This window comes from Contarinia nasturtii, unplaced genomic scaffold (assembly GCF_009176525.2).
Source record: "Contarinia nasturtii isolate CC-2019 unplaced genomic scaffold, AAFC_CNas_1.1 Cnas_scaffold_2851, whole genome shotgun sequence".
NCBI classification, from domain to species: Eukaryota; Metazoa; Arthropoda; class Insecta; order Diptera; family Cecidomyiidae; genus Contarinia; species Contarinia nasturtii.
Genome location: NW_022200168.1, coordinates 2,642 through 23,053, shown reverse-complemented (window position 1 = coordinate 23,053; position 20,412 = coordinate 2,642). Strand labels below are relative to the sequence as shown.

Genomic DNA, 20,412 nt, shown 5'->3' with positions numbered 1-20,412 from the left:
TGTCAAACGTTGTTTTTAATAACATGTATGTGCGTATGTGTGTATGTGTGTTGCAAGCAAAGAATTATGAACTCTATTAAATAAAAAATAATGGATAAACATATTTCTCCATTTTAAATTTTACTTTATTGCATTGAATTTTTTCGTAAATGAATTCTATCAGAACTATTTAAAAAAACGGTTTCATGCTGCTAGTGCTTCTGCTGCTTTTTTCTTAGCAATACGTTCTTTGCGAACCATTAGCCGTCTTTCACGTTCATATTCCTTCATTCGTAATATATAACTGTGGGATGACAAAAAAAAGAATATAGAATGTAATGGTAATTAAAACAACAATAACAATATATTTACTCATCATATTGACACAATGCTTGGGCATGTTTTTCATGTGAACATTTATAAGCCAATGGCCAAACATCTGCAATACATCTTAAATAGTCAATTTTGGTATGAGCACAATAATCTCGTTCCTCTCTTGGCAATTTTGCTGAAATCATTTCAGCTTCAGTAGCAATCATCACTGTTAATGAAAAGACTTGTTTAAATATAAATAAAACTAACTTCCGTTTGAGCGACACGTAATATGAGTTCTTACATAACAAGAATCGATTTACTTTTCATCAATTATTTATTTACTTTTTTATTTATTTACTTTTGGTAAAAATAATTTTTATTCCTTATTATATCACATAAATTGAATTTTAAAAACGAAATAAGATTCAACTGACCTCTTTCTTTCCTTCCATTTGGAAATCCATACAGTGGATCAAATGTTATTTCTTCATTGTATGGTGTCACTTCTAAAAAAAATCGAAAAAGATAACAAGCAAACATATATAGATCGTGTTATTATGTTTTAATAATAATTCATATCAAATTGAATGTTTATACAATATACCTGGTTTTGTGTATCTTGCCCAAGCGCTTCCCATTTTGATGAAATGGAAGCGGTACAAATCTTCGGAAAATTTGATCTTCTCTCAATTTTTATGAAATAACAAATTGTCATAATAACCAAGTTGATGGTGTTTTGACAACCGTGCTTTTTACGTGTGAGTATTGCCTAGATGTCGCCTGTGATTCTTTCTAGTATAATTTAGGTTGTGCATTTGTGGCTACAGAATTTGTTTTTTATTTAATTTTATTTTTCAAAACATCTTTTGAATGTATCATGTCTTCTTGGATTGAACAACGAAGTAAATGAATAGAATAAGAAGAAGGGTGGGGGAAGAGGAGAATGAGCAATGAAGCTCCAAATACAAAAACATCAAATCACACACTTAAGTGCATGCAAAACGTTTCAAAAAAATTAAAATTAAAGTCAAATTTATTGATTTTGTTTTTAGTAACCAATATTTTAAGTGTGAATGTAATTTTGAATGTAAACGAGGTCATACAAAGAAATGACAATTATTGAATTTTCTCGTAGCGTTTGGTTGTTAAATCAATCCTCCTCCGTCATCACTTTCAATATCTGCAGCCTCATCCATATCTACAAAAATAAGTTATTTATTTGATATTTCTTTGATTACAATCATAACATTTACCTTCCTCATCTTCCATTTCCTCATCGCTATTTTCTTCTTCGTCAGATGTGGCTTCTTCAGACTCAGATTCTGATTCAGATCCTCTTTCCAAAATATCACGAAATTCCTTAACGGTGATTTTTTTTGGTACAATTTGATGTAAAAATTCAAGTTTTTCTTCCTCCTGTACAAAGCTTGATAAATCATTGTAGTTCAAATCTTTTTTATGTGAACATCTTTTATGTGTTTGTTGTGTTAAATACGAAATGAATAATTCCTGTAAGATATTTTTATAAAATATCATTTACGACAATAAAGTATGAATGTAAGTTACTCACTGCCGCTTTTGTAACAACCAGTACAGATTCCTTTGATAGAAAGGCACTTGGATCTCCACAGCTTTTCATTATTGTTCGTACCTAAATCATATAGAAAAAATGTATTTAATGTAAGTTGTAATGAAACATAAATAATGAATTTTAAATTGCCAAATAAAAGTTCATACCTTATTTGTAGGGAGCAATCTTTCATCTGGTTTTTCTACCATTTTTCAACGTTTTCGTTTTTTTGTAGCGAAGCGTGCGAATCTTGTATTATTGTTATTAGTTTCTCGGTTTTCCAAAGCAGTTCCTCGAATTAATGATTCAGTTGAATTCGCTCTACAGTATATTGTGGTTATGTTACGAAAATTTGTCCGCTCTTTTATTGTTTGACTTCCACCATTTTGACATAAGCAATTAGTTTTACGATTGCAGCGCTCGAATAGACTAGATGACAATTTTTAAATAGTTTCATTCAATAAGAAAAAGAAAGTCGCCACACATGTAAGAATTTTTTTTCAAAAGATTTAATGATTGATAATTTTCAAAAGATTAGCTTTCAAAGATAATTAGTTCCAAATAGAAGAAATTTTTTGAATTCATATTAAAAATGTATTATAGAAAAAAAATTTATCAAATAAAAAATACTAATATCGCTTTTTTTTGCAGGTTATGTGCCACATGTGGTTGTGATATTGAAATTCAGGTTAGGAAAAAAATTTGTTAAAAACACTATTTTTATTTAAATGATGAGTTTTCTACAATTTCTGACATCTCTAATGAGCACATTGCTTTGATTAGTATTGCATACTACTGACAATAGAATTGTATATTTCAAAATAGAGATATATTCATAAATATATTTAAAAAAAACGTTATTTATTTTTTCATAGGTTGCTGCGCTGTTGAAAAACCATCAATGAGGTAATTTAAATAATTTAAATAAACCATCAAGACGCAAAATCTGTTTGAGTGATGATTTTCTATAAACTATTTTCTGACATCTCTTCTGAAGGTTTTCATTGAATTTATACAGAAAAAACTGATTCATTTTTGAGATTTAAGTTATTATGATTGTTTTTGGTGTGTTCCAATTTATTTATTTCTGTTTTATTTTTAGTCAAGGTAATCCAAATCAAAATTATGGACCCAGATGACGTTTTTAACGTAAATTTTCAGGATTATTTTATATCAGAAGACTGGCAAAGTTTTCAAACGTTCGATAATGAATTGATATGCAAAGCTGAAAGTTTAAGTACAAAATGGACTTTGTTATTCAAGTGCTACTCTTCATCTGACGAAACGCGCATTATGAAAACCACTGGAATTAATATGAAGCACAACCTTCAATCCAACAAAGAATCAATTAGTGAAAAGCATCATTTGATTTTATTGGACAAAAGATATTTTCAGTTTGACTGTTCGTCCGAACCAGACTCTTCGTCTGAAACGTGCAATCAACTTTCAACGAAGACGACTTTACATAACATCAAATCAAACAAAAAAAAGAAAGAAACAATAGCTTTGGCTGGAGGTCCACCCGATGTAAAAGTGAAAAGCACACGACATATTCGCCGCAGCATAGATCTCACAAAAAATACAAATTCTTCACTACAATTTAGACTGTAAACTATAAAATTCAAAATTGAAATATAAATTATAATAAATATATATATATGAAATAGTAAATAAATATTATTAATAAATTTAATTGTAATATATTCCCAAGACTGTCGTAACAGCAGCGCGGTGAGCTTATCGATGCCGCTTCTGAATCATACGTGTTATTCATAACGAAATTGTTATACACAACCCATATTCACATGCAACAAGGCAACAATAATTGACCGTGTCTCAATCAGAAATTTAATTTACACGTTATACATGCCACATTCGATTCGTTCGTATGTAAGAGTCGATTGAGCCTGATATCAGTTAAATTGTTTCATTAGAAAACAACAACTAAATACTTTTTGATTGACAAAATGTATAAATTTCAAAAATTACAATAATTTAAATGTAAAAATATTTTAACAACTAAATTGATTACCACAGTATAGTATACTATTAGTTTGAATATAATACAAAACTATTTTTGAAGTGGTTATAGCTAAAAACGAAAAATTTGAGAATTCAAATATTGTTTCTAAAAGAGTTTAAGAATGAAGTATAAAACAAATTCAAAATTCCATTACTTTAAATAGTTTTTTTTTTGAACGAATATATGGTGTCAAACAGAATAATAAATCGTACAAAAGTAAGTAATTCATTTAACATGTTTTAGCTATATATTTGGCGTCATAGGTCATATGCCACTTAATGAGTTCCAATTCAGACAACAATTTTATTCGAAATTGATTGCTTACAGACACTCAATTGTATGCACATGTTATTGATAAGTCATTAGTATTGCTGATGCAGCAATTTCAAATTAGTCAGCGAATTTTCTTTCTCGTTGAATAATTACTACGAATTAATTGAAATAAAATCCAAAAGTTATTTTTATTTTTTAGCAAGCATAAATATCATAGTTATTACTATGTAAGTGACATGTATTCAAATTAATATGTTCATACTTATAAAAAATTATGTGTTGCAAACACGTTATGCTATGTACATTTTTGTGTAAATAAAAGTCATTCAAATAGAATAACGAGTCAAAGCATTGTTTTTGTGTTGTAATATACAAAATCATCATCATTTGATTTTGATATATAAGATTCAATTTTTTTGGTGCCTTATAAGCTATAGTATTTTACAAAACTTAGCCATACATTGAATAAGAAGATAAGAGGTATTGTCTTAAGAAAAATTATCGCTGTCTTAATGATTTTATTCATTATTGACAAGTAAGTTTTATAAAATTATTCTTTTTTTTTGCCATTAAGTATTTTTTAAAGCGATTAAACCATCAACATTTTTTAGCTTCAAAATAAATTATTGCTCGTAAGCTCGGGAAAATTATGTTCTAAGAAATGTGTATAACGAAAATTAGATTAAATGTTTTGAAACATCATTTTTGTATTCGCTATGGATTGTAGGGAACGACGAAAGAATCAAAACAATGAATTTCACCACAGACATGTACTCATACATATAGGTACAAAAAACCAAAGCAACAAAGTGTTGCGAATAGCTTCACAATGTGTCAAACAATGAGCATACATTTTAGCAGTGAAATGGAATAAACATAAAAATGCATGCGTCCTGCATAAATATATGTATTTTCTCTTTTTCGCTCTAGTGGCGCCATCTATAAGCTACTTAGCTTGAAAAGTTCTGAGTTCGTGATATTTTTTGAATAAACTGAAATTAATAACAATGAAAGTATTTTTAAACGACTGTTTAAAAAATGCGCGTGGGACACTAGAGCTTCGTATATTTGAATTTCGCGAATCTTGCGAATAGTTCGCATTATTTCAATATCAAGCAATTCAATGTATGCGTTTTTGTGGCGTTGTGACCATATTTAATACAGTTGTGAACCTAATAAAAGATTTGCTATTGGCATTTTGGCCAAATGTTACATGTGCTTATGCAAAATAATGAATTATTGAAATGTGTTCACAGTTCGCAAGATATGTCGCTTTGGACGACGACTAGTACAACTGGGCTAGAAACAGCTCTCACTGCTGCAATAGGTTCCACATTACAACAGCAACAGCAACAACAACAAAAACAACAACAACATCAACACACAATAACAAACAATCTAAAAGGTCAATCACAAATCTTGCACATCGGGAAAATCGGTGGCACATCGACGGGAGCATCGAATCAGGGAGCTTCGGTAGCTAGCAATCTTCACCACCTGAATCACAACAGTTCAAGCAGTAGCAACAATATAAACATTAATCATTTGCAAAATCACCTTCATCACCACAATAATAATCCGCACAATTACAATAGTAAGTATGGCACCTTAAATCTTTTAATTATATTTATTTGAATTTTTGAGTTGATAAAAGTTCATCAATCTAGTCAGTAAATTTGTGACGTAAATTGGATTGTACGAAAAAATGTCATTTACACATTAATAACCGGATGAAAATAAATTCAAACCTTTTCCTTTCAGTTCATCAACAGTCAATTTTGGGTCGGGCTTCGAACATTTATAGCAATCATCCAATAGTAAGTAGAAATGAACAGAGATGTTTTGCCCTTGCGAAATAAACGAATCAAAACGTCCACAAAAACTTGCTAGATAATTTGCATCCCCTTAAATTCCTTTAAACCGATATTTATAAAAAAATAAAAAAAATTAAATTCGAATTATCATAATGCTCCTAATTCACAAATCAATAAGGAACGGGTTCAGAATATCAATGCGTTTTCGCTAATTCGCTTTTATTTTTTTTGTTGTGTTAAATTGAATTCATATACAATTATACATATAAATTGACATTTTTATTCTGTCGAGACTTACACAAATAGGATCAAAAATTGTCCTTGAACATTTTTTTCACAAATTTTGACGAGTGGACGATTTTCAATAATAAGACTTCAATAGAAAATAGAAAAAATAACAAACTTCAGAAACAAATATTCAAATGTGGCAATCATAAAAAAGCATGCAATATTTAGAGAATTTTATGATGTTTTTATAACCATAGTAGTGGGGAAAGCTTTGGTGTCACAACTACGATACACACAGTCAAAGGTATTCAAGCGAAATACAACTTAACAAGAGATAACAGTAGAAATGACAGAAGTGAATACAGTGTGAAAAAGACGCAATGTGTCAGCATATGTAAAAATGTAGACTCTTGGAAAAGTGAATTTACTGTGCACATTATAATAACATAAATGTTCGCGTTTGAAAATTTACAATTATTTTCATATATTTATTTATATTACTGAGAGGAAAAACAGAACCATACACTACCGATACTGTCACATTTTATTCGCTGAATTTGTTAAAAAAAATTGATTGTTCCCAATATTTTTTCGTTCTCCAGACGTCAAAAGGTTAAATCTAATAAATGTTTTTACCATGTCTAATTAAAAGAAAATAAATTTTACTCTAATCTATTTAAAAATAGCAAAAACGAACTTGTGCAATGTCACAGTCTGGAGACGATCTACATTCACCCAGTTATTTGTCATGGAGAAAATTGCAATTAAGTCGGGCCAAATTGAAAGCGTCCAGTAAAACTTCTGCCCTTTTATCCGGCTTTGCCATGGTATGCCACCATATTCACAAAAATGGCATTATATTATATCTTTTTATATATAATATTTTTCAGGTTGCAATGGTTGAGGTACAGATCAACAATGACACGCATGTACCTCCTGGAATGCTAGTAGCGTTTGCTATATGTACAACACTATTGGTAGCTGTTCATATGTTGGCTCTGATGATTAGTACATGTATTTTACCAAATATTGAAGCTGTATGTAATTTGCATAGTATTTCGCTTGTACACGAATCACCACACGAACGACTTCATTGGTACATCGAAACGGCTTGGGCTTTTTCTACACTACTAGGTCTCATATTGTTTTTGATCGAAATCGCCATTTTATGTTGGGTCAAGTTTTATGATTTAAGTAAAGAAGCTGCATGGTCAGCATGCATCGTACTCCTACCAGTATTGGTAGTTTTTTTAGCTTTTGCTATACATTTTTACCGTTCCCTTATGACACACAAGTACGAAGTTACTGCTTCTGGCATCAGAGAATTGGAAATACTCAAAGAGCAGTTGGAACGAGGGGGTAATTTAAACTTTTTTTTTTTTATCATCATTATTTACATTTTTTGTTTCAGAAATGGAACATGATCATCTTGAGCATCATCGAAACAATGGCATGCATTTTCCGGGTAGTGAGCTAGGGGCAATTCACTTAAAAATTGCTTTTCTAGTATTTAATATTTATTATTGGTTCTGTTAATAATCATCATTTACATTAATTGTAATATATGTACTACAAGATTTCCAAATGATGATGTTGTTAGAATCAGAGTGTATGTGAGATAGAGAGAAAGAGCGTGTGGAAACCATTAGAATGTAGGAAAATATAGTTTGACCACACATATATAAGAGAAACATAAATCGTCACAACAAATTGATGAAATATTGAGATTCGGTAGTGGTTGAGGCGAAACAGTAGCTCTTATTTTTCTCCAAATAATACTGCAACATGAAGTTTTTTTCACACGGTTTATTTGTTGTAATACAACAAATAAACTATTCATAAAAATCAAATCAACGTTGGACACACAATCGTACCACATCGACAACATGGTGGCGAACGAATTGGAACCGGGCCAAAAGCAATATGCGTAACTGCCAAGCAACGACGATACAATAGATGCAAGTTTTCGTTTTTGATCGTGACCTGAATGTATTCCCGTGTGCAAAAGAAGTGACTGTCTAGCTGAAATTAACCGACAATGAGTTTTCTGAACTGTAGTCGTCTAGTTATCTGATTTTAAACAGACGACTTATTTGAGACATTATATGGCTGTAGCCGACTGTGGATTTGGAGTTGATTTAATTTATATTTTTCAGTTCGAGAATCAACTAATAAGTCAAACAAATATACAAATATACTTTAAATAAGTTTCAATCTAAATTGGCTTAAGTCATGGGAGCGACGTGAAAAAACTTGATATCAGCGCCAGTCCCTCATAACTTAAACTGGTACAAATTCGCAATAGATGGCGCTTATAAATCGACAAACACGCTTACATTTTATTAGAAGAAAAATGAAAAATATTGCAATATTTTTAAATTGGTTAATTTAAGGGTTTCAATTTAATTCAAGTTAAAAGATGTGATTCTAGTGCTTCTTTTGTTTTCAATGGTTTTTAATGAATTATAGAAAATATCAAATGTGATATTTGTTGTTTCGATATGTCGAAAATGTTGTATTGGTTGATTGTCAAAATGCAAAGAATTTTTCGGGAAGAAATTTGTTTAGATTTATAAATTTATAAAATATTTTATGCACTCAATTTATTTTATCATATATGATATCTCAGTGAGCCTTTGTGCACATGTATTATGTTGTCTGTCAGGCTATACTGCTCATTATACACAACAGTGTCGAGTGTAGCACACTGTAGTGTACACTATACGATATACATGATGTACACTATAGTCAACACCGTTGCGTGTGTATCTTGTCGACAGTCAGTATAATGAAATATCATATATGATAAAATAAACTGAGTGCTTTAAAATATCTTATAGAATTATAATTATAACTGATTTCTTTTTGAAAACTTCCGTACATTTTGAAAATAAACCAATACAACATTTTTTGACATTTCGAAACAACAAATATCACATGTGATATTTTCTATAGTACTTTAAAACCATTATAATCAGAGAAGCACTAGAAGTCATTCCATTTAAATGTATTTAAATTAAAATCATTAAATTTAATATTTTGAGGCACATCTTTAGTTTAAGGACACATTAATTGGAGCGATTTTTTGCTTCTTTTTTGTATGTTATGAGTAGTTGGGAGTCTGGTAATGTGTTATCTGTGGTGCGATTTTAGATTTTTTATTTCATAAAAAAAAATTGGTTCAGTTATTCCCTCAGTGAAATTGAATGTAAAAAGAGTATTTACCTTCCACCGATGAGTATAGAATGGATATTGCGTGTTGAAATTAAATAGCATCATTTCTGTGTTGGCAAATCGTAACGGAATAAAATTTCTAATGCGCAATAAACAACATGAGATGCGTGCGTCACACAGATATGATGCTATTTGATAGATAAGACGCAATATCCATTGTATACTCATCGGTGGAAGGCAAATATTCTTTTTACATTCAATTTCACTGAGGAATAACTGAACAGATAACACATTACCAGACTCCCAACTACTCATAACATACAAAAAAGAAACAAAAAATCGCTCCAATTAGTGTGTCCCTAAACTAAAGTTATGCTTATTTTGAAAATATTTCAAAATTTTTCATTTTTCTTCTGATAAAATATAAGTGTGTTTGTCGATTTATAAGCGCCATCTATTGAGAATTTGTACCATTTTTAGTTAAGAGGGACTGGCTCTGATGTCAAGTTTTTAATCGTAAGTTTCACATCGCCTGGCTTAAGTCAAAAACATATCAAATATAGTTTAAATAAGCTTCAATCTCAGTTTGCTTAAGTCAAAAACATATAAAATTAGCTAATTGACTAAGTCAGTAATTTTGCACACGGGTCACGCAATATGATATAAAAAGATACTGACAAAATTTTCGATTTTTTATTTTTGAGAAAAAAAATAAAAAATTTTTTTGGGAGGCACCTTTATTTTTGGTTGAAATTTCATGAAACTTGGTGATATTACTTATTTTGGTCAGAAAATAAGATTCACAAGTTTTCATGGTGATTGGGTCACTGTAATTTTTCATGATTTTCCAGTAAAATATACCTCCATTCCTCTCAATTCGGTGTCTTATATGGAACCGCAAGTTGAAAATTCCTTCAAATCCTGAATCTTGGGTCTATAAGACATGTTTTCAAAGTGGCCATAAAATTAGGCCAAAAATGTTCCACCATAATAAGTAGCCGTTGGGGCAAAATGCGAATAATATTGGCTAATTGAAAGTCAATTTTGTTTTGCCAAGTAGTTTGTTTCTTACCGGTAAAGTACTCAAAGTGTTACTAAAAGTTTTCAATTTCACCTATACAGATCGATGTAAAGTGCCGAAAAAATAAGTTTGTGAAAATGAGGGGCCCAATCGAACTAGGGGGCGCAGGGGAATACCCCACCATGTCAAAAATTCATCGGATCAAAAAATAATGTACTACAAAGTTGTTCAGAATGACGAGAGAAATTTTCTAGGACCCCTGTCCTCCAAGTCCCTCCACCCCCCAGGAGGTCGGGGGTCATAACTCCTTCACCCATGACTTTTTCCACTCGAAACCTCGAAATTCGGAATCAGTATGCCAAAATATCCTAGAAATGAAATTTGTCTCGATCCCATTCACCCCAAGTCTTCACCTGCAAGTTTATTTTTTGGGCACTTTATATCGATCTATATAGGTGACATCAAAAACTTTTACTAACTTTTTGGGTATTTTACTGGTGAGTAGTACGGTGTCACATTTCACATCAAGCCCTGACAAAGACTGACAGTGTATTTAAAAGATGAGATATTACCAACGTTTGCCAAATATGTAAGTGAAATTTATGTCGGATTGAGGTTGGAATCGAGAAATCACGAAAATCGCAAAATTCAAAGAATCCAAAGAAATCACATAATCCACATTGGATTCATAGGTGTCTAGCCCCTAGATTAACGATAACAAGTAGCGAATCAGTCACGGAATTGAATTATTATTATTATTTATTTATTCACCGTCTGATCACAGACTGATTTTATCACAATTATTTACAATATAATTTGCAATGAAACACTACCCGATCGAATACCAGGTGCCAGTCTTATCGACTTCGGAGCAGCAGTTATCGACTGTGTCCATTGTATATTACTATTCATAACACAATTTTTCTTAGTCTATTTTACCGAATATTAAATAACAAATTTTCCAATTTAACAATAATATTTCTAAAAATGTGTCTCGATGCCGATTCCAAAAATGTTTCTCTTATTAAATTAAAATTCCTACACGCCACGTAAAATGGTTGACTATGTGCATATTCAGCTGTAAACATTCGTACTCTAATAAGTTCAAATTTCTTTGGTTTACGTTATATTGCTGTCTTGTGTATACAATCTTATCTCTAAGCGAACGCGACACTATTTTACCCAATAAGAGATCGTAAATTAAAAATATAGAGGCATTTATATGCCGTCTCCAAAGCGGTTGAATACTTAAAACATCACATCTAAACTGATACGGTGGCAATACAAAATTCTCATCTCTTTGGTAAACAAATCTTAACGACCATATCACAATTTTTTTCTGAATTGACTCTATTCTATCGGAGTGTATACGGTGGTATGGTTGCCAAACTATACTCGCGTACTCTAACTTTGATCTGACTAGCGCCACTAGACATGGCATCAATGGGCGATTGTATTGTTCGTATCTGTTTTAGATCGTCTGCGAATAATAAAACAAGTGCATTTGTTACGGTTTCGACAATGTCATTAATAAAAATAATAAAAAGACATGGTCCCAAGATACTTCCCGCAGGTACTCCCGATGACACAGTGAAAGTTCTTGACTTTCTTTCCCCGATTCCAACAAAATGTGTTCGTGCTGTCAAATATCCATGGAACCATTTGACAAGTTGTCGGCCGAATCCAAAGAGCACCAACTTCTTCAACAATTTCTTGTGGTTCACACGATCGAAGGCCTTCTCAAAATCTGTGTACAGCACATCCGTTTGACATTTTTTGACCATTGAGTCCATCGTGAAATTTACCATTTGCAGTAAATTTGTTGAGGTTGATCGATTTTTCACGAATCCATGTTGATTGTGGCTGATTTTCGCATTAACAAATGTTTCGATTTTGTCATATACAACAATTTCAAACAATTTGGCTATTGTTGGTATTATCACGATCGGCCGATAATATTCGATGCACTGCTTTTCTTTCCAGACTTGAATATTGGAACAGTCCTGAATTTTTCAATGCTGCCGGAACACATCCTTGATGCAAAGACTTACGAAATAGCATTGTTAACGGCTTTGTCAAAGTATGCGCACAATTTTTCAGTAGTTTTGGTGAAATACCATCTGGGCCGGCTCCTTTGTTTACATTAATCGCTTGTAGTGCTTTCATCACGTCTACTTCATTGATGTCAATGTCAAACGAGATGTCACCGCATTCACTCAGCAATTGATCCAAGTCGATATTGTCGCTCTGTGTATACTGATTTTCGAAAAAATCAGCAAATAATTCCGCTTTCGATACGTCTGTGCTCGCAGTCTCATTGTTGTATTCAACAATAGGCGGAATGTCACTTCTCTTTCTTCTGTCGTTTACAAATCGCCAAAAATGTTTTGGATTTGCTCTGATTTGCAATTGAATGCGGCTGATGTACGACTTGAACCACTGGCTTTGTAACTGCATGAACGAATCTGTGATGGCATTGTATTCGTCAATGTTAATTCTGTTTTTTATATGGATAATAAACGAGTACACTTGCCATTGTAAACATTTTTTTTTTTTTTTCACAGAATCGAGTTCTCAACTACTACTAAATCTCAAATTAAAGCAATGTTGTTACAATTGTAACACAATTGTGTGGTTATTGCTACAATTCACTTTCCTTTGCAATTTAATTTTCATTAAATCTTTCTATTGTTTCGATTATTTGTTGATTATTTCTTTTCTTTTCTCATTCTTCCCTAGGTAGTGAGGTTGTTTAGTCGAAAAAATCGTCGAAACAAAAAAACCAATGAAAATAGAACAGCTCAAAAGAACCGTGTATTATGTATGATATATCGTGTCTGATAAGAAAATGTTTCAATTTTTTGCACGTACAATACCAAATGAGGGGAATTGTGAAATTGTGTACAACTTTTGTTTACATTTCATTGAGATGAATTGAATATACAATTTTTTACTATAGCTATAAATACACATTTTTTACTATAATATAACTAAAATGCAATTAAAAAATTGTAACATTTTCCGTATAATTTAACATTAAGATATGTAATATTCTGAGCCATTCTGTGCCCAATTCAGTGTAAAATGGAGCGTATAGATTTTATGCAAGTTTCCAATAAAAAGATACCAATGGAATGATTTCTCTTCTTTCAATTGAAGGAACAAATTGTAATGCAAATTCACTCATTACCAGGCACAAATTCACGGTCAAATTTGGACCCGGATTTGTATGTAGTCATCAGTCATTCTCACGGTTGCCATACGGTTAGATAATACGAAAGTCCACGCTAAATATAGCCAGACTTCATGATAAGAACTATTAACATTGTTCCTTAAATTAAACTAAAAATTAATTTTTCATTAATTTGTTTGATTCATTGATTGTTGATTTTAATGTGCGATGTGCAGTGTGTGAACGATGCTATTCTCAGTTTTCGCCATCGTCGCTAGAGCTACCACTACCGCTATCATTACTATCATCACTGTTGTCTGACAATTCACTGTTGCTCAAATCGATTGCATCTTCTTCGCTGCTTCACGACCACCATGACTGATCCGAATCGTATTCAGCTTCATTGGAATTTTTTGATGTTTGATACTGAAATACACACATCACATGAATTCGAAAATTATATCCAACGAATAATGCAGCTCACCTTTTGTTGCTTTTTACGCTTATTTTCATCAAATTGTTTGAAGCGTCGCTCTGCATGCTGATCTTGTATCTTGGCATTGACTGTGAATGCATCTGGCAATTTTATTCCCACCAGTTCATAATGACCAAAATACATGTATGATGAAAATTGAATATTAGATTCAAAGTTATATAAAAAAATACCGCGAAGTCGAATATTTCGACCGGCATTAGTGTCTCGATTCAATGTAACCGAACGGACTTTTGTCGTATCACCAATATCATCATCATTTCGTATGTATTTCCATGCGATGACATCTAGGCGCCGACGTCGCAAATGTGTTCGTGGCCTCTTCACTGATAATATCGCAGCATTTTCAGCAGCCGGCACAAGCATTCCATCGACCATAGCGTTTCAGTTCGACTTTTGGCTGGCCGCCATCGTCGTCCGAATTCCGTGGGCGATATTTTTTCTGCTTCTTCAATTGTTTTGAATTCTTGTGACTGTAAATGAATGAACCGCCATCGGGCAGTGCTTCTGGCGATGGCTTACATTGGCGACACACTTTGAATCGAGATTTCGTTGTCTTTCGGCCATTCTTCGAATCATTTTCCAGTACATTGAAGCAACGGCTACATAATTTTGTTGTTCGATACTCATCCACGTAGTGCACGGTACATTGTGGATGTTGTTCGAGTGCTTTGAATAGCAAACGAACACTTGTACGTACATAGCCTTTGCATGGTGAATTTGCATGGGTGAACGGCGCCTTGCCGACAAACACAAATGTATGTTTACCATGCCCTTGTGCAACAATCATTCGCACCAATTCACCAATCGTTCGATGGATTTCAATCCAATGCAATTAGTCAGTACATACGCTTCGCTGCCGTACACATCCATGGCCCGATTGAAAAATCTTAACGTATGGTCGGCGTACGTTTCAAAATCGTTCGTTCTACTGCTCGGCTGAACATGGTTCTCACACTCTCGTTCGATGCGCTCACGATCGTCGGCTCTGTCGTCTTCAAGCGTACCAACCAGTCGATCTCGTTGTTTCTTAAACTGTGGCAATTTCGTCATCCAATGATATTGCTTGCTGGATATTTTGAAATTGCGTACGCTTTTCACTTTCACAGCGCCCGTATCGTCTTTCTCTCGATCGATAATTTGGCCGGCAATGATTTCAACATCAAAGCTTACTTCGCGATCGCAGTGGCGTAATATATTTCGTAGCCGTTCTTTGATTGCAGCACCAGTTTCATCGTTTTTCTTCTTCGTCTTCTTCTCTTTGTTCATCAGAAAAACGAATGCATTGCCATCGGTTTGTATTCGATTGGCGAATGTTAAGCCGGCCGAATGGCGTTCGATTTTACTGATGCCGAAATATTTACGCCACATGCTATCCCACAGTTCTTTGTTGCCATTGAACGGTTGTTCCCATCGTTTATTACTGCCATTGTTCTTTTTCATTTCCTGTTCCTTTGGATTTTTCAACCGCTTAAGGATTTTGTAGAGGCCACGCTTGTCGATTTGGATGTAGATACGACCAAAAAGTGCCTCCGGAATGACATGATACACGGTCAAATTTGGCGCAAATCGAACATATGTATATTTGACACCTGGCAATCGTTTTCGTAGCACATATTCGGCAATTGAACGACAGATTGATTTCGATTTCGATTTAGTGTGAGTGGTGGTTTTATGAATTTTGGCTGCTGCTTCGGCCTGAAGTTTGGCCTTTGCTGCGGCAACTTCAGCCGGTTGGTTCTTTTCATCTTTATCCATTTATTTATTGATCATGAGACAGCGTTCACGATTTCTTGCACGACAATTTTGCTGTAGTTGTACGAAAACTGGCACATGACGATACCAATTTGTTCTCAATTTGGTGAAATAACCGCGTCGATTCGCTTCGAAATCCATCGGATTAAAATTGGTTTGAATACGCTTCAGAAGACGTTCGATAGCTGGTGTCAATAGAATTGGATCACGTTTTCGTTTTGGCTTTTTCACTTTCTTTTCATTTTGTCGCTTCTTCCGTTTGGCCGCTTCATCATCGGTGGCCTTTTTGCGTGGCGGTCGTTTCGATTGTGGCTTTTTCTTATAGAAATTCGGATTCTCTGCTTCGTCGCTGAACAAATAGCGCATTGTATTTGTATCGAACGCACGTTCGAGCACTACCACAACCAAAAAGCGCAAACTACAACGGTTGGCAAATGTCAAGTGCGACGTTTGCCAATCAGTCTCAATACAACCGCGAGCAAGAGCAGAGCAAAGGGTTTTTGCTGCCGATGTGCCGGCTTTTTCCTTCAATCATTTATTAAGCAAATAAAATATAAAGAAACTTAAAACAACATCTTTCAATTATTAGATTGATTCTTTACATTCCAGAGCATATTCTTTTTTTCAGTGCTTTATTTCAGCGGTGTGAGAATGAATAAATGAAATAGTGATAAGTACAATTTATATGTGAATGTAAGTATCTGAGCTACGGAACATTATGGTCCTACCCGAATCGGAAACGAGCTGAGAGTGCGTGAGAAAATAATATTTTTTTTTTTAATGAGTTAACAAAAATTATATTGGTGCAATTTTGTCATCGTGAGAGATAACAACATAAGTGTGAAAATTGCAAGAAAAAAGTGAAGTGAATAAAATTGCGTAATAAAAAAAGATGACGCAATTAGGCAAAAAATTGCGAAAATGGCATGAGCGCCGCCATATTTATTAATCAGAAAGGAGATTTTTTCTTGTCTGTATTTTCAGAAAAATCAACTGCAGAGGCTAGCTAGCATCATCATCAACGTTGGCGTGTCATGACATCATCATACAAATTTCGTAAGAAAAAAGGTCCGAGAATATTCTCGGGCGAAACGGTATATCAAAGTGATCTTTGATATACAGAGCATGAGATGAGCAAAATTCGGCGTAGAATCAGTGCATAGTTAACACGATGTTAATGCATGATTTGCGCACGAACACATTGCCGTAGCAGCAATGGAAAATTCCAGAATGACGTAGTCACTGGCAATATGTAAAACTTAGTCAAAGTGAACTTTGATGTACAGAGCATGAGCGGAGCTAAATTCGGCGTAAAATCAGTTAACAGCCAACACAATGTTGATGCATGATTTACGCGCAATTACATTGCCGTAGCAGCAATCGAAAATTCCAGAATGACGTAGTCACTGGTGATATTCAAACTGAGAGAGCGAGCAAACTCAGTCAACACGCTAAGGTTGTGTATAAAAGAGAGAAAGTGAGATGATCGGCATGGTATCGCCAAGAGAGCGAGCTATTGCGCGATTCGCATGCGTTCATCACACGAACACAACGGGTGGCGTGAGATCGACAATACCAAGACAATGTTGTGCGGTTTGCATGCGCTCGTAAAAAAGAGCAATAGAAATTTCCATTACGAATGTATCTTCGCTGGTTTGGTTGTGAACCGAACGAAATATGGAGAAAGCGAGACATTCACACTGACCACACTAATGTTATGTAAAAGAGCGAGAGAGTCACAGTGCGTACCGGTGCGAATTGCAACAATCTGTCATACATAGAGCGAGCTATTGGATTGTGCGAAGTAGCATGGTATGCGAGTGAAAAAGAGAAGAGTGTATTTTCAACACAATCTATTTATAGAAAGAGAATCTAATCAATAAATGAGCAAAGATGATTTGCACACGAAGTGGTGCGAACGAGATTATTACTAGATCATCTACTGAACAGAAGAGACTAAAAATGTCGGAACATTTGGTTAACCGCAATACTTGGGCTGATTCAATTCGTTCGATCGAAGCCTATTCTAAGAACGAAAATTTTAACGAGCAAACACTTGAGCAATTGCGTGCCAGAGACAACCATTTACAGAATAATGTAACAAAATTAAGTGTGAGTCACAATCATTTATTAAACACGGCAAATGAGCAAGAAAAAGAAGAGCACAAACGGCTGTATACCGAATTAGAGGAGATTTTCCTCGACACAACTGCGCGAATAAAAGCCCGTATAGCGGAATTAACCGCACCTGAGAAAACTTCGGAATGCGAATTTCCCGAGAATCAAAATAACGAACACCACAATGGTTCATTGAATGAGAGCTGTTCATCAACTCAGGTGGGCCGCCAGCAAATTATTGTAAAATTGGCGGACACCGGTAAAAGAGAGCGCACGAATTCGATTGGTGAAGTAGCTCATTCGCGTGGCTTTCGTGATCGCTTTAAAGTAGCTGTGCATGATAATGATCAAATTGCGAAATCATTCAAATTACAATACTTGAAAGATTCTCTAAAGGGCAGAGCAGCGCGTGAATTTGGCGATTGGCCATCCACAAATGAGCACTACGATGAATGTTGGGAATGGTTAAACCGCCGCTATGATCGTCCATACCAAGCCAGTAAAGAACTACTTTGGAAATTTTACAATTTGCCCAAACTTGAGCACGCATCAGGTGGACAGATTCAACGATTTAGTAACGTCACCAATGAAGTTATGCGCCAATTAAAAGCACTAAACTATCCAGTAGAGCACCTGGATTTGGTTTTTGTGCACGGATTTCACGATAAACTCGATTCAGAGACGAGCAAAGCATGGGAGTTAAATCGGCAATCCGATCAACCAACTACCAATCAAATGCTTGAATTTTTAGACCGTCAAGCGAAGGCATTGACAGGTGCACAGTTTGTAGAGCGAAAAGAGCAAAAATATTCTCGGAAACAAACTCCTTATTCACGAGAAAAAACCAATCACAAGAGCAATACAAATTTCGGCAAGGTTGCATTGAAAGAAAAACCCACCGGAATCAAATCAGAGCCTACTGATTGCAAATTGTGCAAAGGTGAGACGCATTTTATGCATCGATGCGGTAAATTCAAGGCAATGAATCTACCATCACGGAGAAGATGTGTGCGCGAGCATCGGCTTTGTGAAAATTGCTTACGTTCGTCGCATTTTAGCAAAGAGTGCCCATTACCACCGTGCATGCGATGCAATTTGAAACACAACAGCCCACTGTGCCCCGAAAATCCACTAAACAAAATTGCAACGACTGTGCAAATAAAACAGAGCGAGCAGAAGGCCATGAGTGCCAAAGCAATAAGGAGAAAATGACTAGTCGTGCAACAATCTAACGCAGTGCCAAGAGAATTTTTATTCTCAATTTATTTGTTGCCGACGGCTTTCGTCAAATTATATATTAATGACATTTTGCTTGGACTATATCGTGCTTTGTGTGACACCGGTTCACAACCGAATTTAGTTAAACAGGCAGCACTCAAACGTTTTATGATGAAAGCAATCGCCGATCACAGTGATGTGATTGGAATTGGTAGCAATCCAGTGCGAATCAAAAAACGTATAACATTGGGCATACAACCATGGTTTGAGAAGCATGATTCAAATCGCATTGAAGCCGATTTCTATGTATTGCCTAAATCGAGCTAATGGGCACCAATTTTACCTGAGCAAAACATTTCTTGCAGTGCATTTCAAGACAATTTAAAACCAATGCTGGCCGATCCTTTATTTTGAAAGGCCGACAATGTCTCATTGTTGTTGGGCATTGAGGTTTGGGCGGAGATTATTGAGGGCACTGCACACAAAATTGATAAAAGATTTTTGATGCAAGAATCAAGCATTGGAAATTTAATTATGGGTAAGATTGGCAACAACCGTGAGAGCGGATATTGTGAACCACGTGCGGTTTACACTATTAATCTGAACGAACTTGACAAAACAATGCAAAAATTTTGGCAATTTGAAGATTTGTCACTATGTAGCAAGGAAAATGCAGAGCATGCTTTGGTTGAAAGCCACTTTGAGCAAACACACTATCGTGAAGCCGACGGCAGACATGTCGTCTGCATACCACTTAAACCTAATGTGAATGAACTCGGTAGTTCAAGAGCAATAGCGCTGAAACGATTTCTTTGGTTAGAGAAGCGACAACAAAGAGACGATTCAGTCAGAGAGCAGTATATTGAATTCATGCGACAATATGAGCAATTGGGTCATATGGTGGAAGTGAGCGATCCACCATCGCCTAATAAACCGTGCTATTATATACCACATCATTATGTGTTTTCATCAGAAAAGTTTCGAGTGGTTTTTGATGGCAGTTGTAAGAGCAATACTGGTGTTTCAGTGAATGACCTTCAACTGGAATGTCCAAAATTACAGAGAGATCTGTTCGAGAACATAATGCGTTTTCGTCGACATGAGTTTGCCTTCAGTGCAGACATCAAAAAGATGTATCGACAAATAAAAATCGATCAAGAGCAATGGGATTTACAGCGCATTTTTTGGCGCGAAAGTCCGGATCAACCACTCAAAGAATATTGTTTGGTTGTGGTAACGTACGGTTTAAACTCAGCCAT

General features: G+C 34.5%; 3 protein-coding genes across 11 annotated transcripts; 1 reads left to right on the top strand and 2 right to left on the bottom strand.

Moving 5' to 3' along the window:
* Nucleotides 1–103: 103 nt before the first annotated feature.
* LOC116349265 (NADH dehydrogenase [ubiquinone] 1 beta subcomplex subunit 7) lies at nucleotides 104–1,039 on the bottom strand. Of its 2 annotated transcripts, none has more exons than XM_031780624.1 (4): nucleotides 899–1,039; nucleotides 729–800; nucleotides 352–535; nucleotides 104–283 (listed from the first exon to the last, which is right to left on the bottom strand). In XM_031780624.1, exons 1-4 carry the CDS (start codon nucleotides 930–932, stop codon nucleotides 184–186), a joined length of 390 nt encoding a protein of 129 aa, XP_031636484.1. In that variant the 5' UTR covers nucleotides 933–1,039; the 3' UTR covers nucleotides 104–183. The 2 variants fall into 2 exon arrangements, with proteins under 2 accessions (XP_031636484.1, XP_031636485.1); XM_031780625.1 differs by having other exon boundaries at nucleotides 352–520; nucleotides 899–1,035.
* A 295-nt stretch (nucleotides 1,040–1,334) lies between these two features.
* LOC116349263 (chromatin accessibility complex protein 1-like) lies at nucleotides 1,335–6,365 on the bottom strand. The gene is made up of 6 exons (XM_031780623.1): nucleotides 6,273–6,365; nucleotides 5,909–6,073; nucleotides 2,032–2,293; nucleotides 1,865–1,945; nucleotides 1,548–1,803; nucleotides 1,335–1,492 (listed from the first exon to the last, which is right to left on the bottom strand). The coding sequence occupies exons 3-6, from the start codon at nucleotides 2,071–2,073 to the stop codon at nucleotides 1,440–1,442; spliced, it is 432 nt and encodes a 143-aa protein (XP_031636483.1). The 5' UTR covers nucleotides 2,074–2,293; nucleotides 5,909–6,073; nucleotides 6,273–6,365; the 3' UTR covers nucleotides 1,335–1,439.
* Nucleotides 2,216–13,535, top strand: LOC116349262 (calcium release-activated calcium channel protein 1). Of its 8 annotated transcripts, none has more exons than XM_031780619.1 (11): nucleotides 2,216–2,350; nucleotides 2,516–2,552; nucleotides 2,740–2,770; nucleotides 2,967–2,971; nucleotides 3,576–4,103; nucleotides 5,417–5,754; nucleotides 5,922–5,977; nucleotides 6,889–7,029; nucleotides 7,093–7,561; nucleotides 7,614–7,667; nucleotides 13,141–13,535. In XM_031780619.1, exons 6-11 carry the CDS (start codon nucleotides 5,427–5,429, stop codon nucleotides 13,236–13,238), a joined length of 1,146 nt encoding a protein of 381 aa, XP_031636479.1. In that variant the 5' UTR covers nucleotides 2,216–2,350; nucleotides 2,516–2,552; nucleotides 2,740–2,770; nucleotides 2,967–2,971; nucleotides 3,576–4,103; nucleotides 5,417–5,426; the 3' UTR covers nucleotides 13,239–13,535. The 8 variants fall into 8 exon arrangements, with proteins under 8 accessions (XP_031636479.1, XP_031636478.1, XP_031636476.1 ...); XM_031780618.1 differs by having other exon boundaries at nucleotides 2,252–2,350; nucleotides 3,026–4,103; XM_031780616.1 differs by having other exon boundaries at nucleotides 2,252–2,350; nucleotides 2,967–4,103.
* Nucleotides 13,536–20,412: the final 6,877 nt, after the last annotated feature.

What these genes read in the sequence shown, in the direction of transcription:
- LOC116349265 (XM_031780624.1), bottom strand. Translation starts at nt 932, where the DNA reads ATGGGAAGCGCTTGGGCAAGATACACAAAACCAG. An exon ending in GGCAAGATACACAAAACCAG is followed by an intron (nt 801 to 898) that starts GTATATTGTATA and finishes GATTTTTTTTAG; the next exon opens with AAGTGACACCATACAATGAA. An exon ending in AAATGGAAGGAAAGAAAGAG is followed by an intron (nt 536 to 728) that starts GTCAGTTGAATC and finishes TATTTAAACAAG; the next exon opens with TCTTTTCATTAACAGTGATG.
- LOC116349263 (XM_031780623.1), bottom strand. Translation starts at nt 2,073, where the DNA reads ATGGTAGAAAAACCAGATGAAAGATTGCTCCCTACAAATAAG. An exon ending in TGGTTGTTACAAAAGCGGCA is followed by an intron (nt 1,804 to 1,864) that starts GTGAGTAACTTA and finishes AATATCTTACAG; the next exon opens with GAATTATTCATTTCGTATTT. An exon ending in GGAAATGGAAGATGAGGAAG is followed by an intron (nt 1,493 to 1,547) that starts GTAAATGTTATG and finishes TTATTTTTGTAG; the next exon opens with ATATGGATGAGGCTGCAGAT.
- LOC116349262 (XM_031780615.1), top strand. Translation starts at nt 4,673, where the DNA reads ATGATTTTATTCATTATTGACAA. An exon ending in TTTTATCCGGCTTTGCCATG is followed by an intron (nt 7,030 to 7,092) that starts GTATGCCACCAT and finishes AATATTTTTCAG; the next exon opens with GTTGCAATGGTTGAGGTACA. An exon ending in CAATGGCATGCATTTTCCGG is followed by an intron (nt 7,668 to 13,140) that starts GTAGTGAGCTAG and finishes TTCCCTAGGTAG; the next exon opens with TGAGGTTGTTTAGTCGAAAA.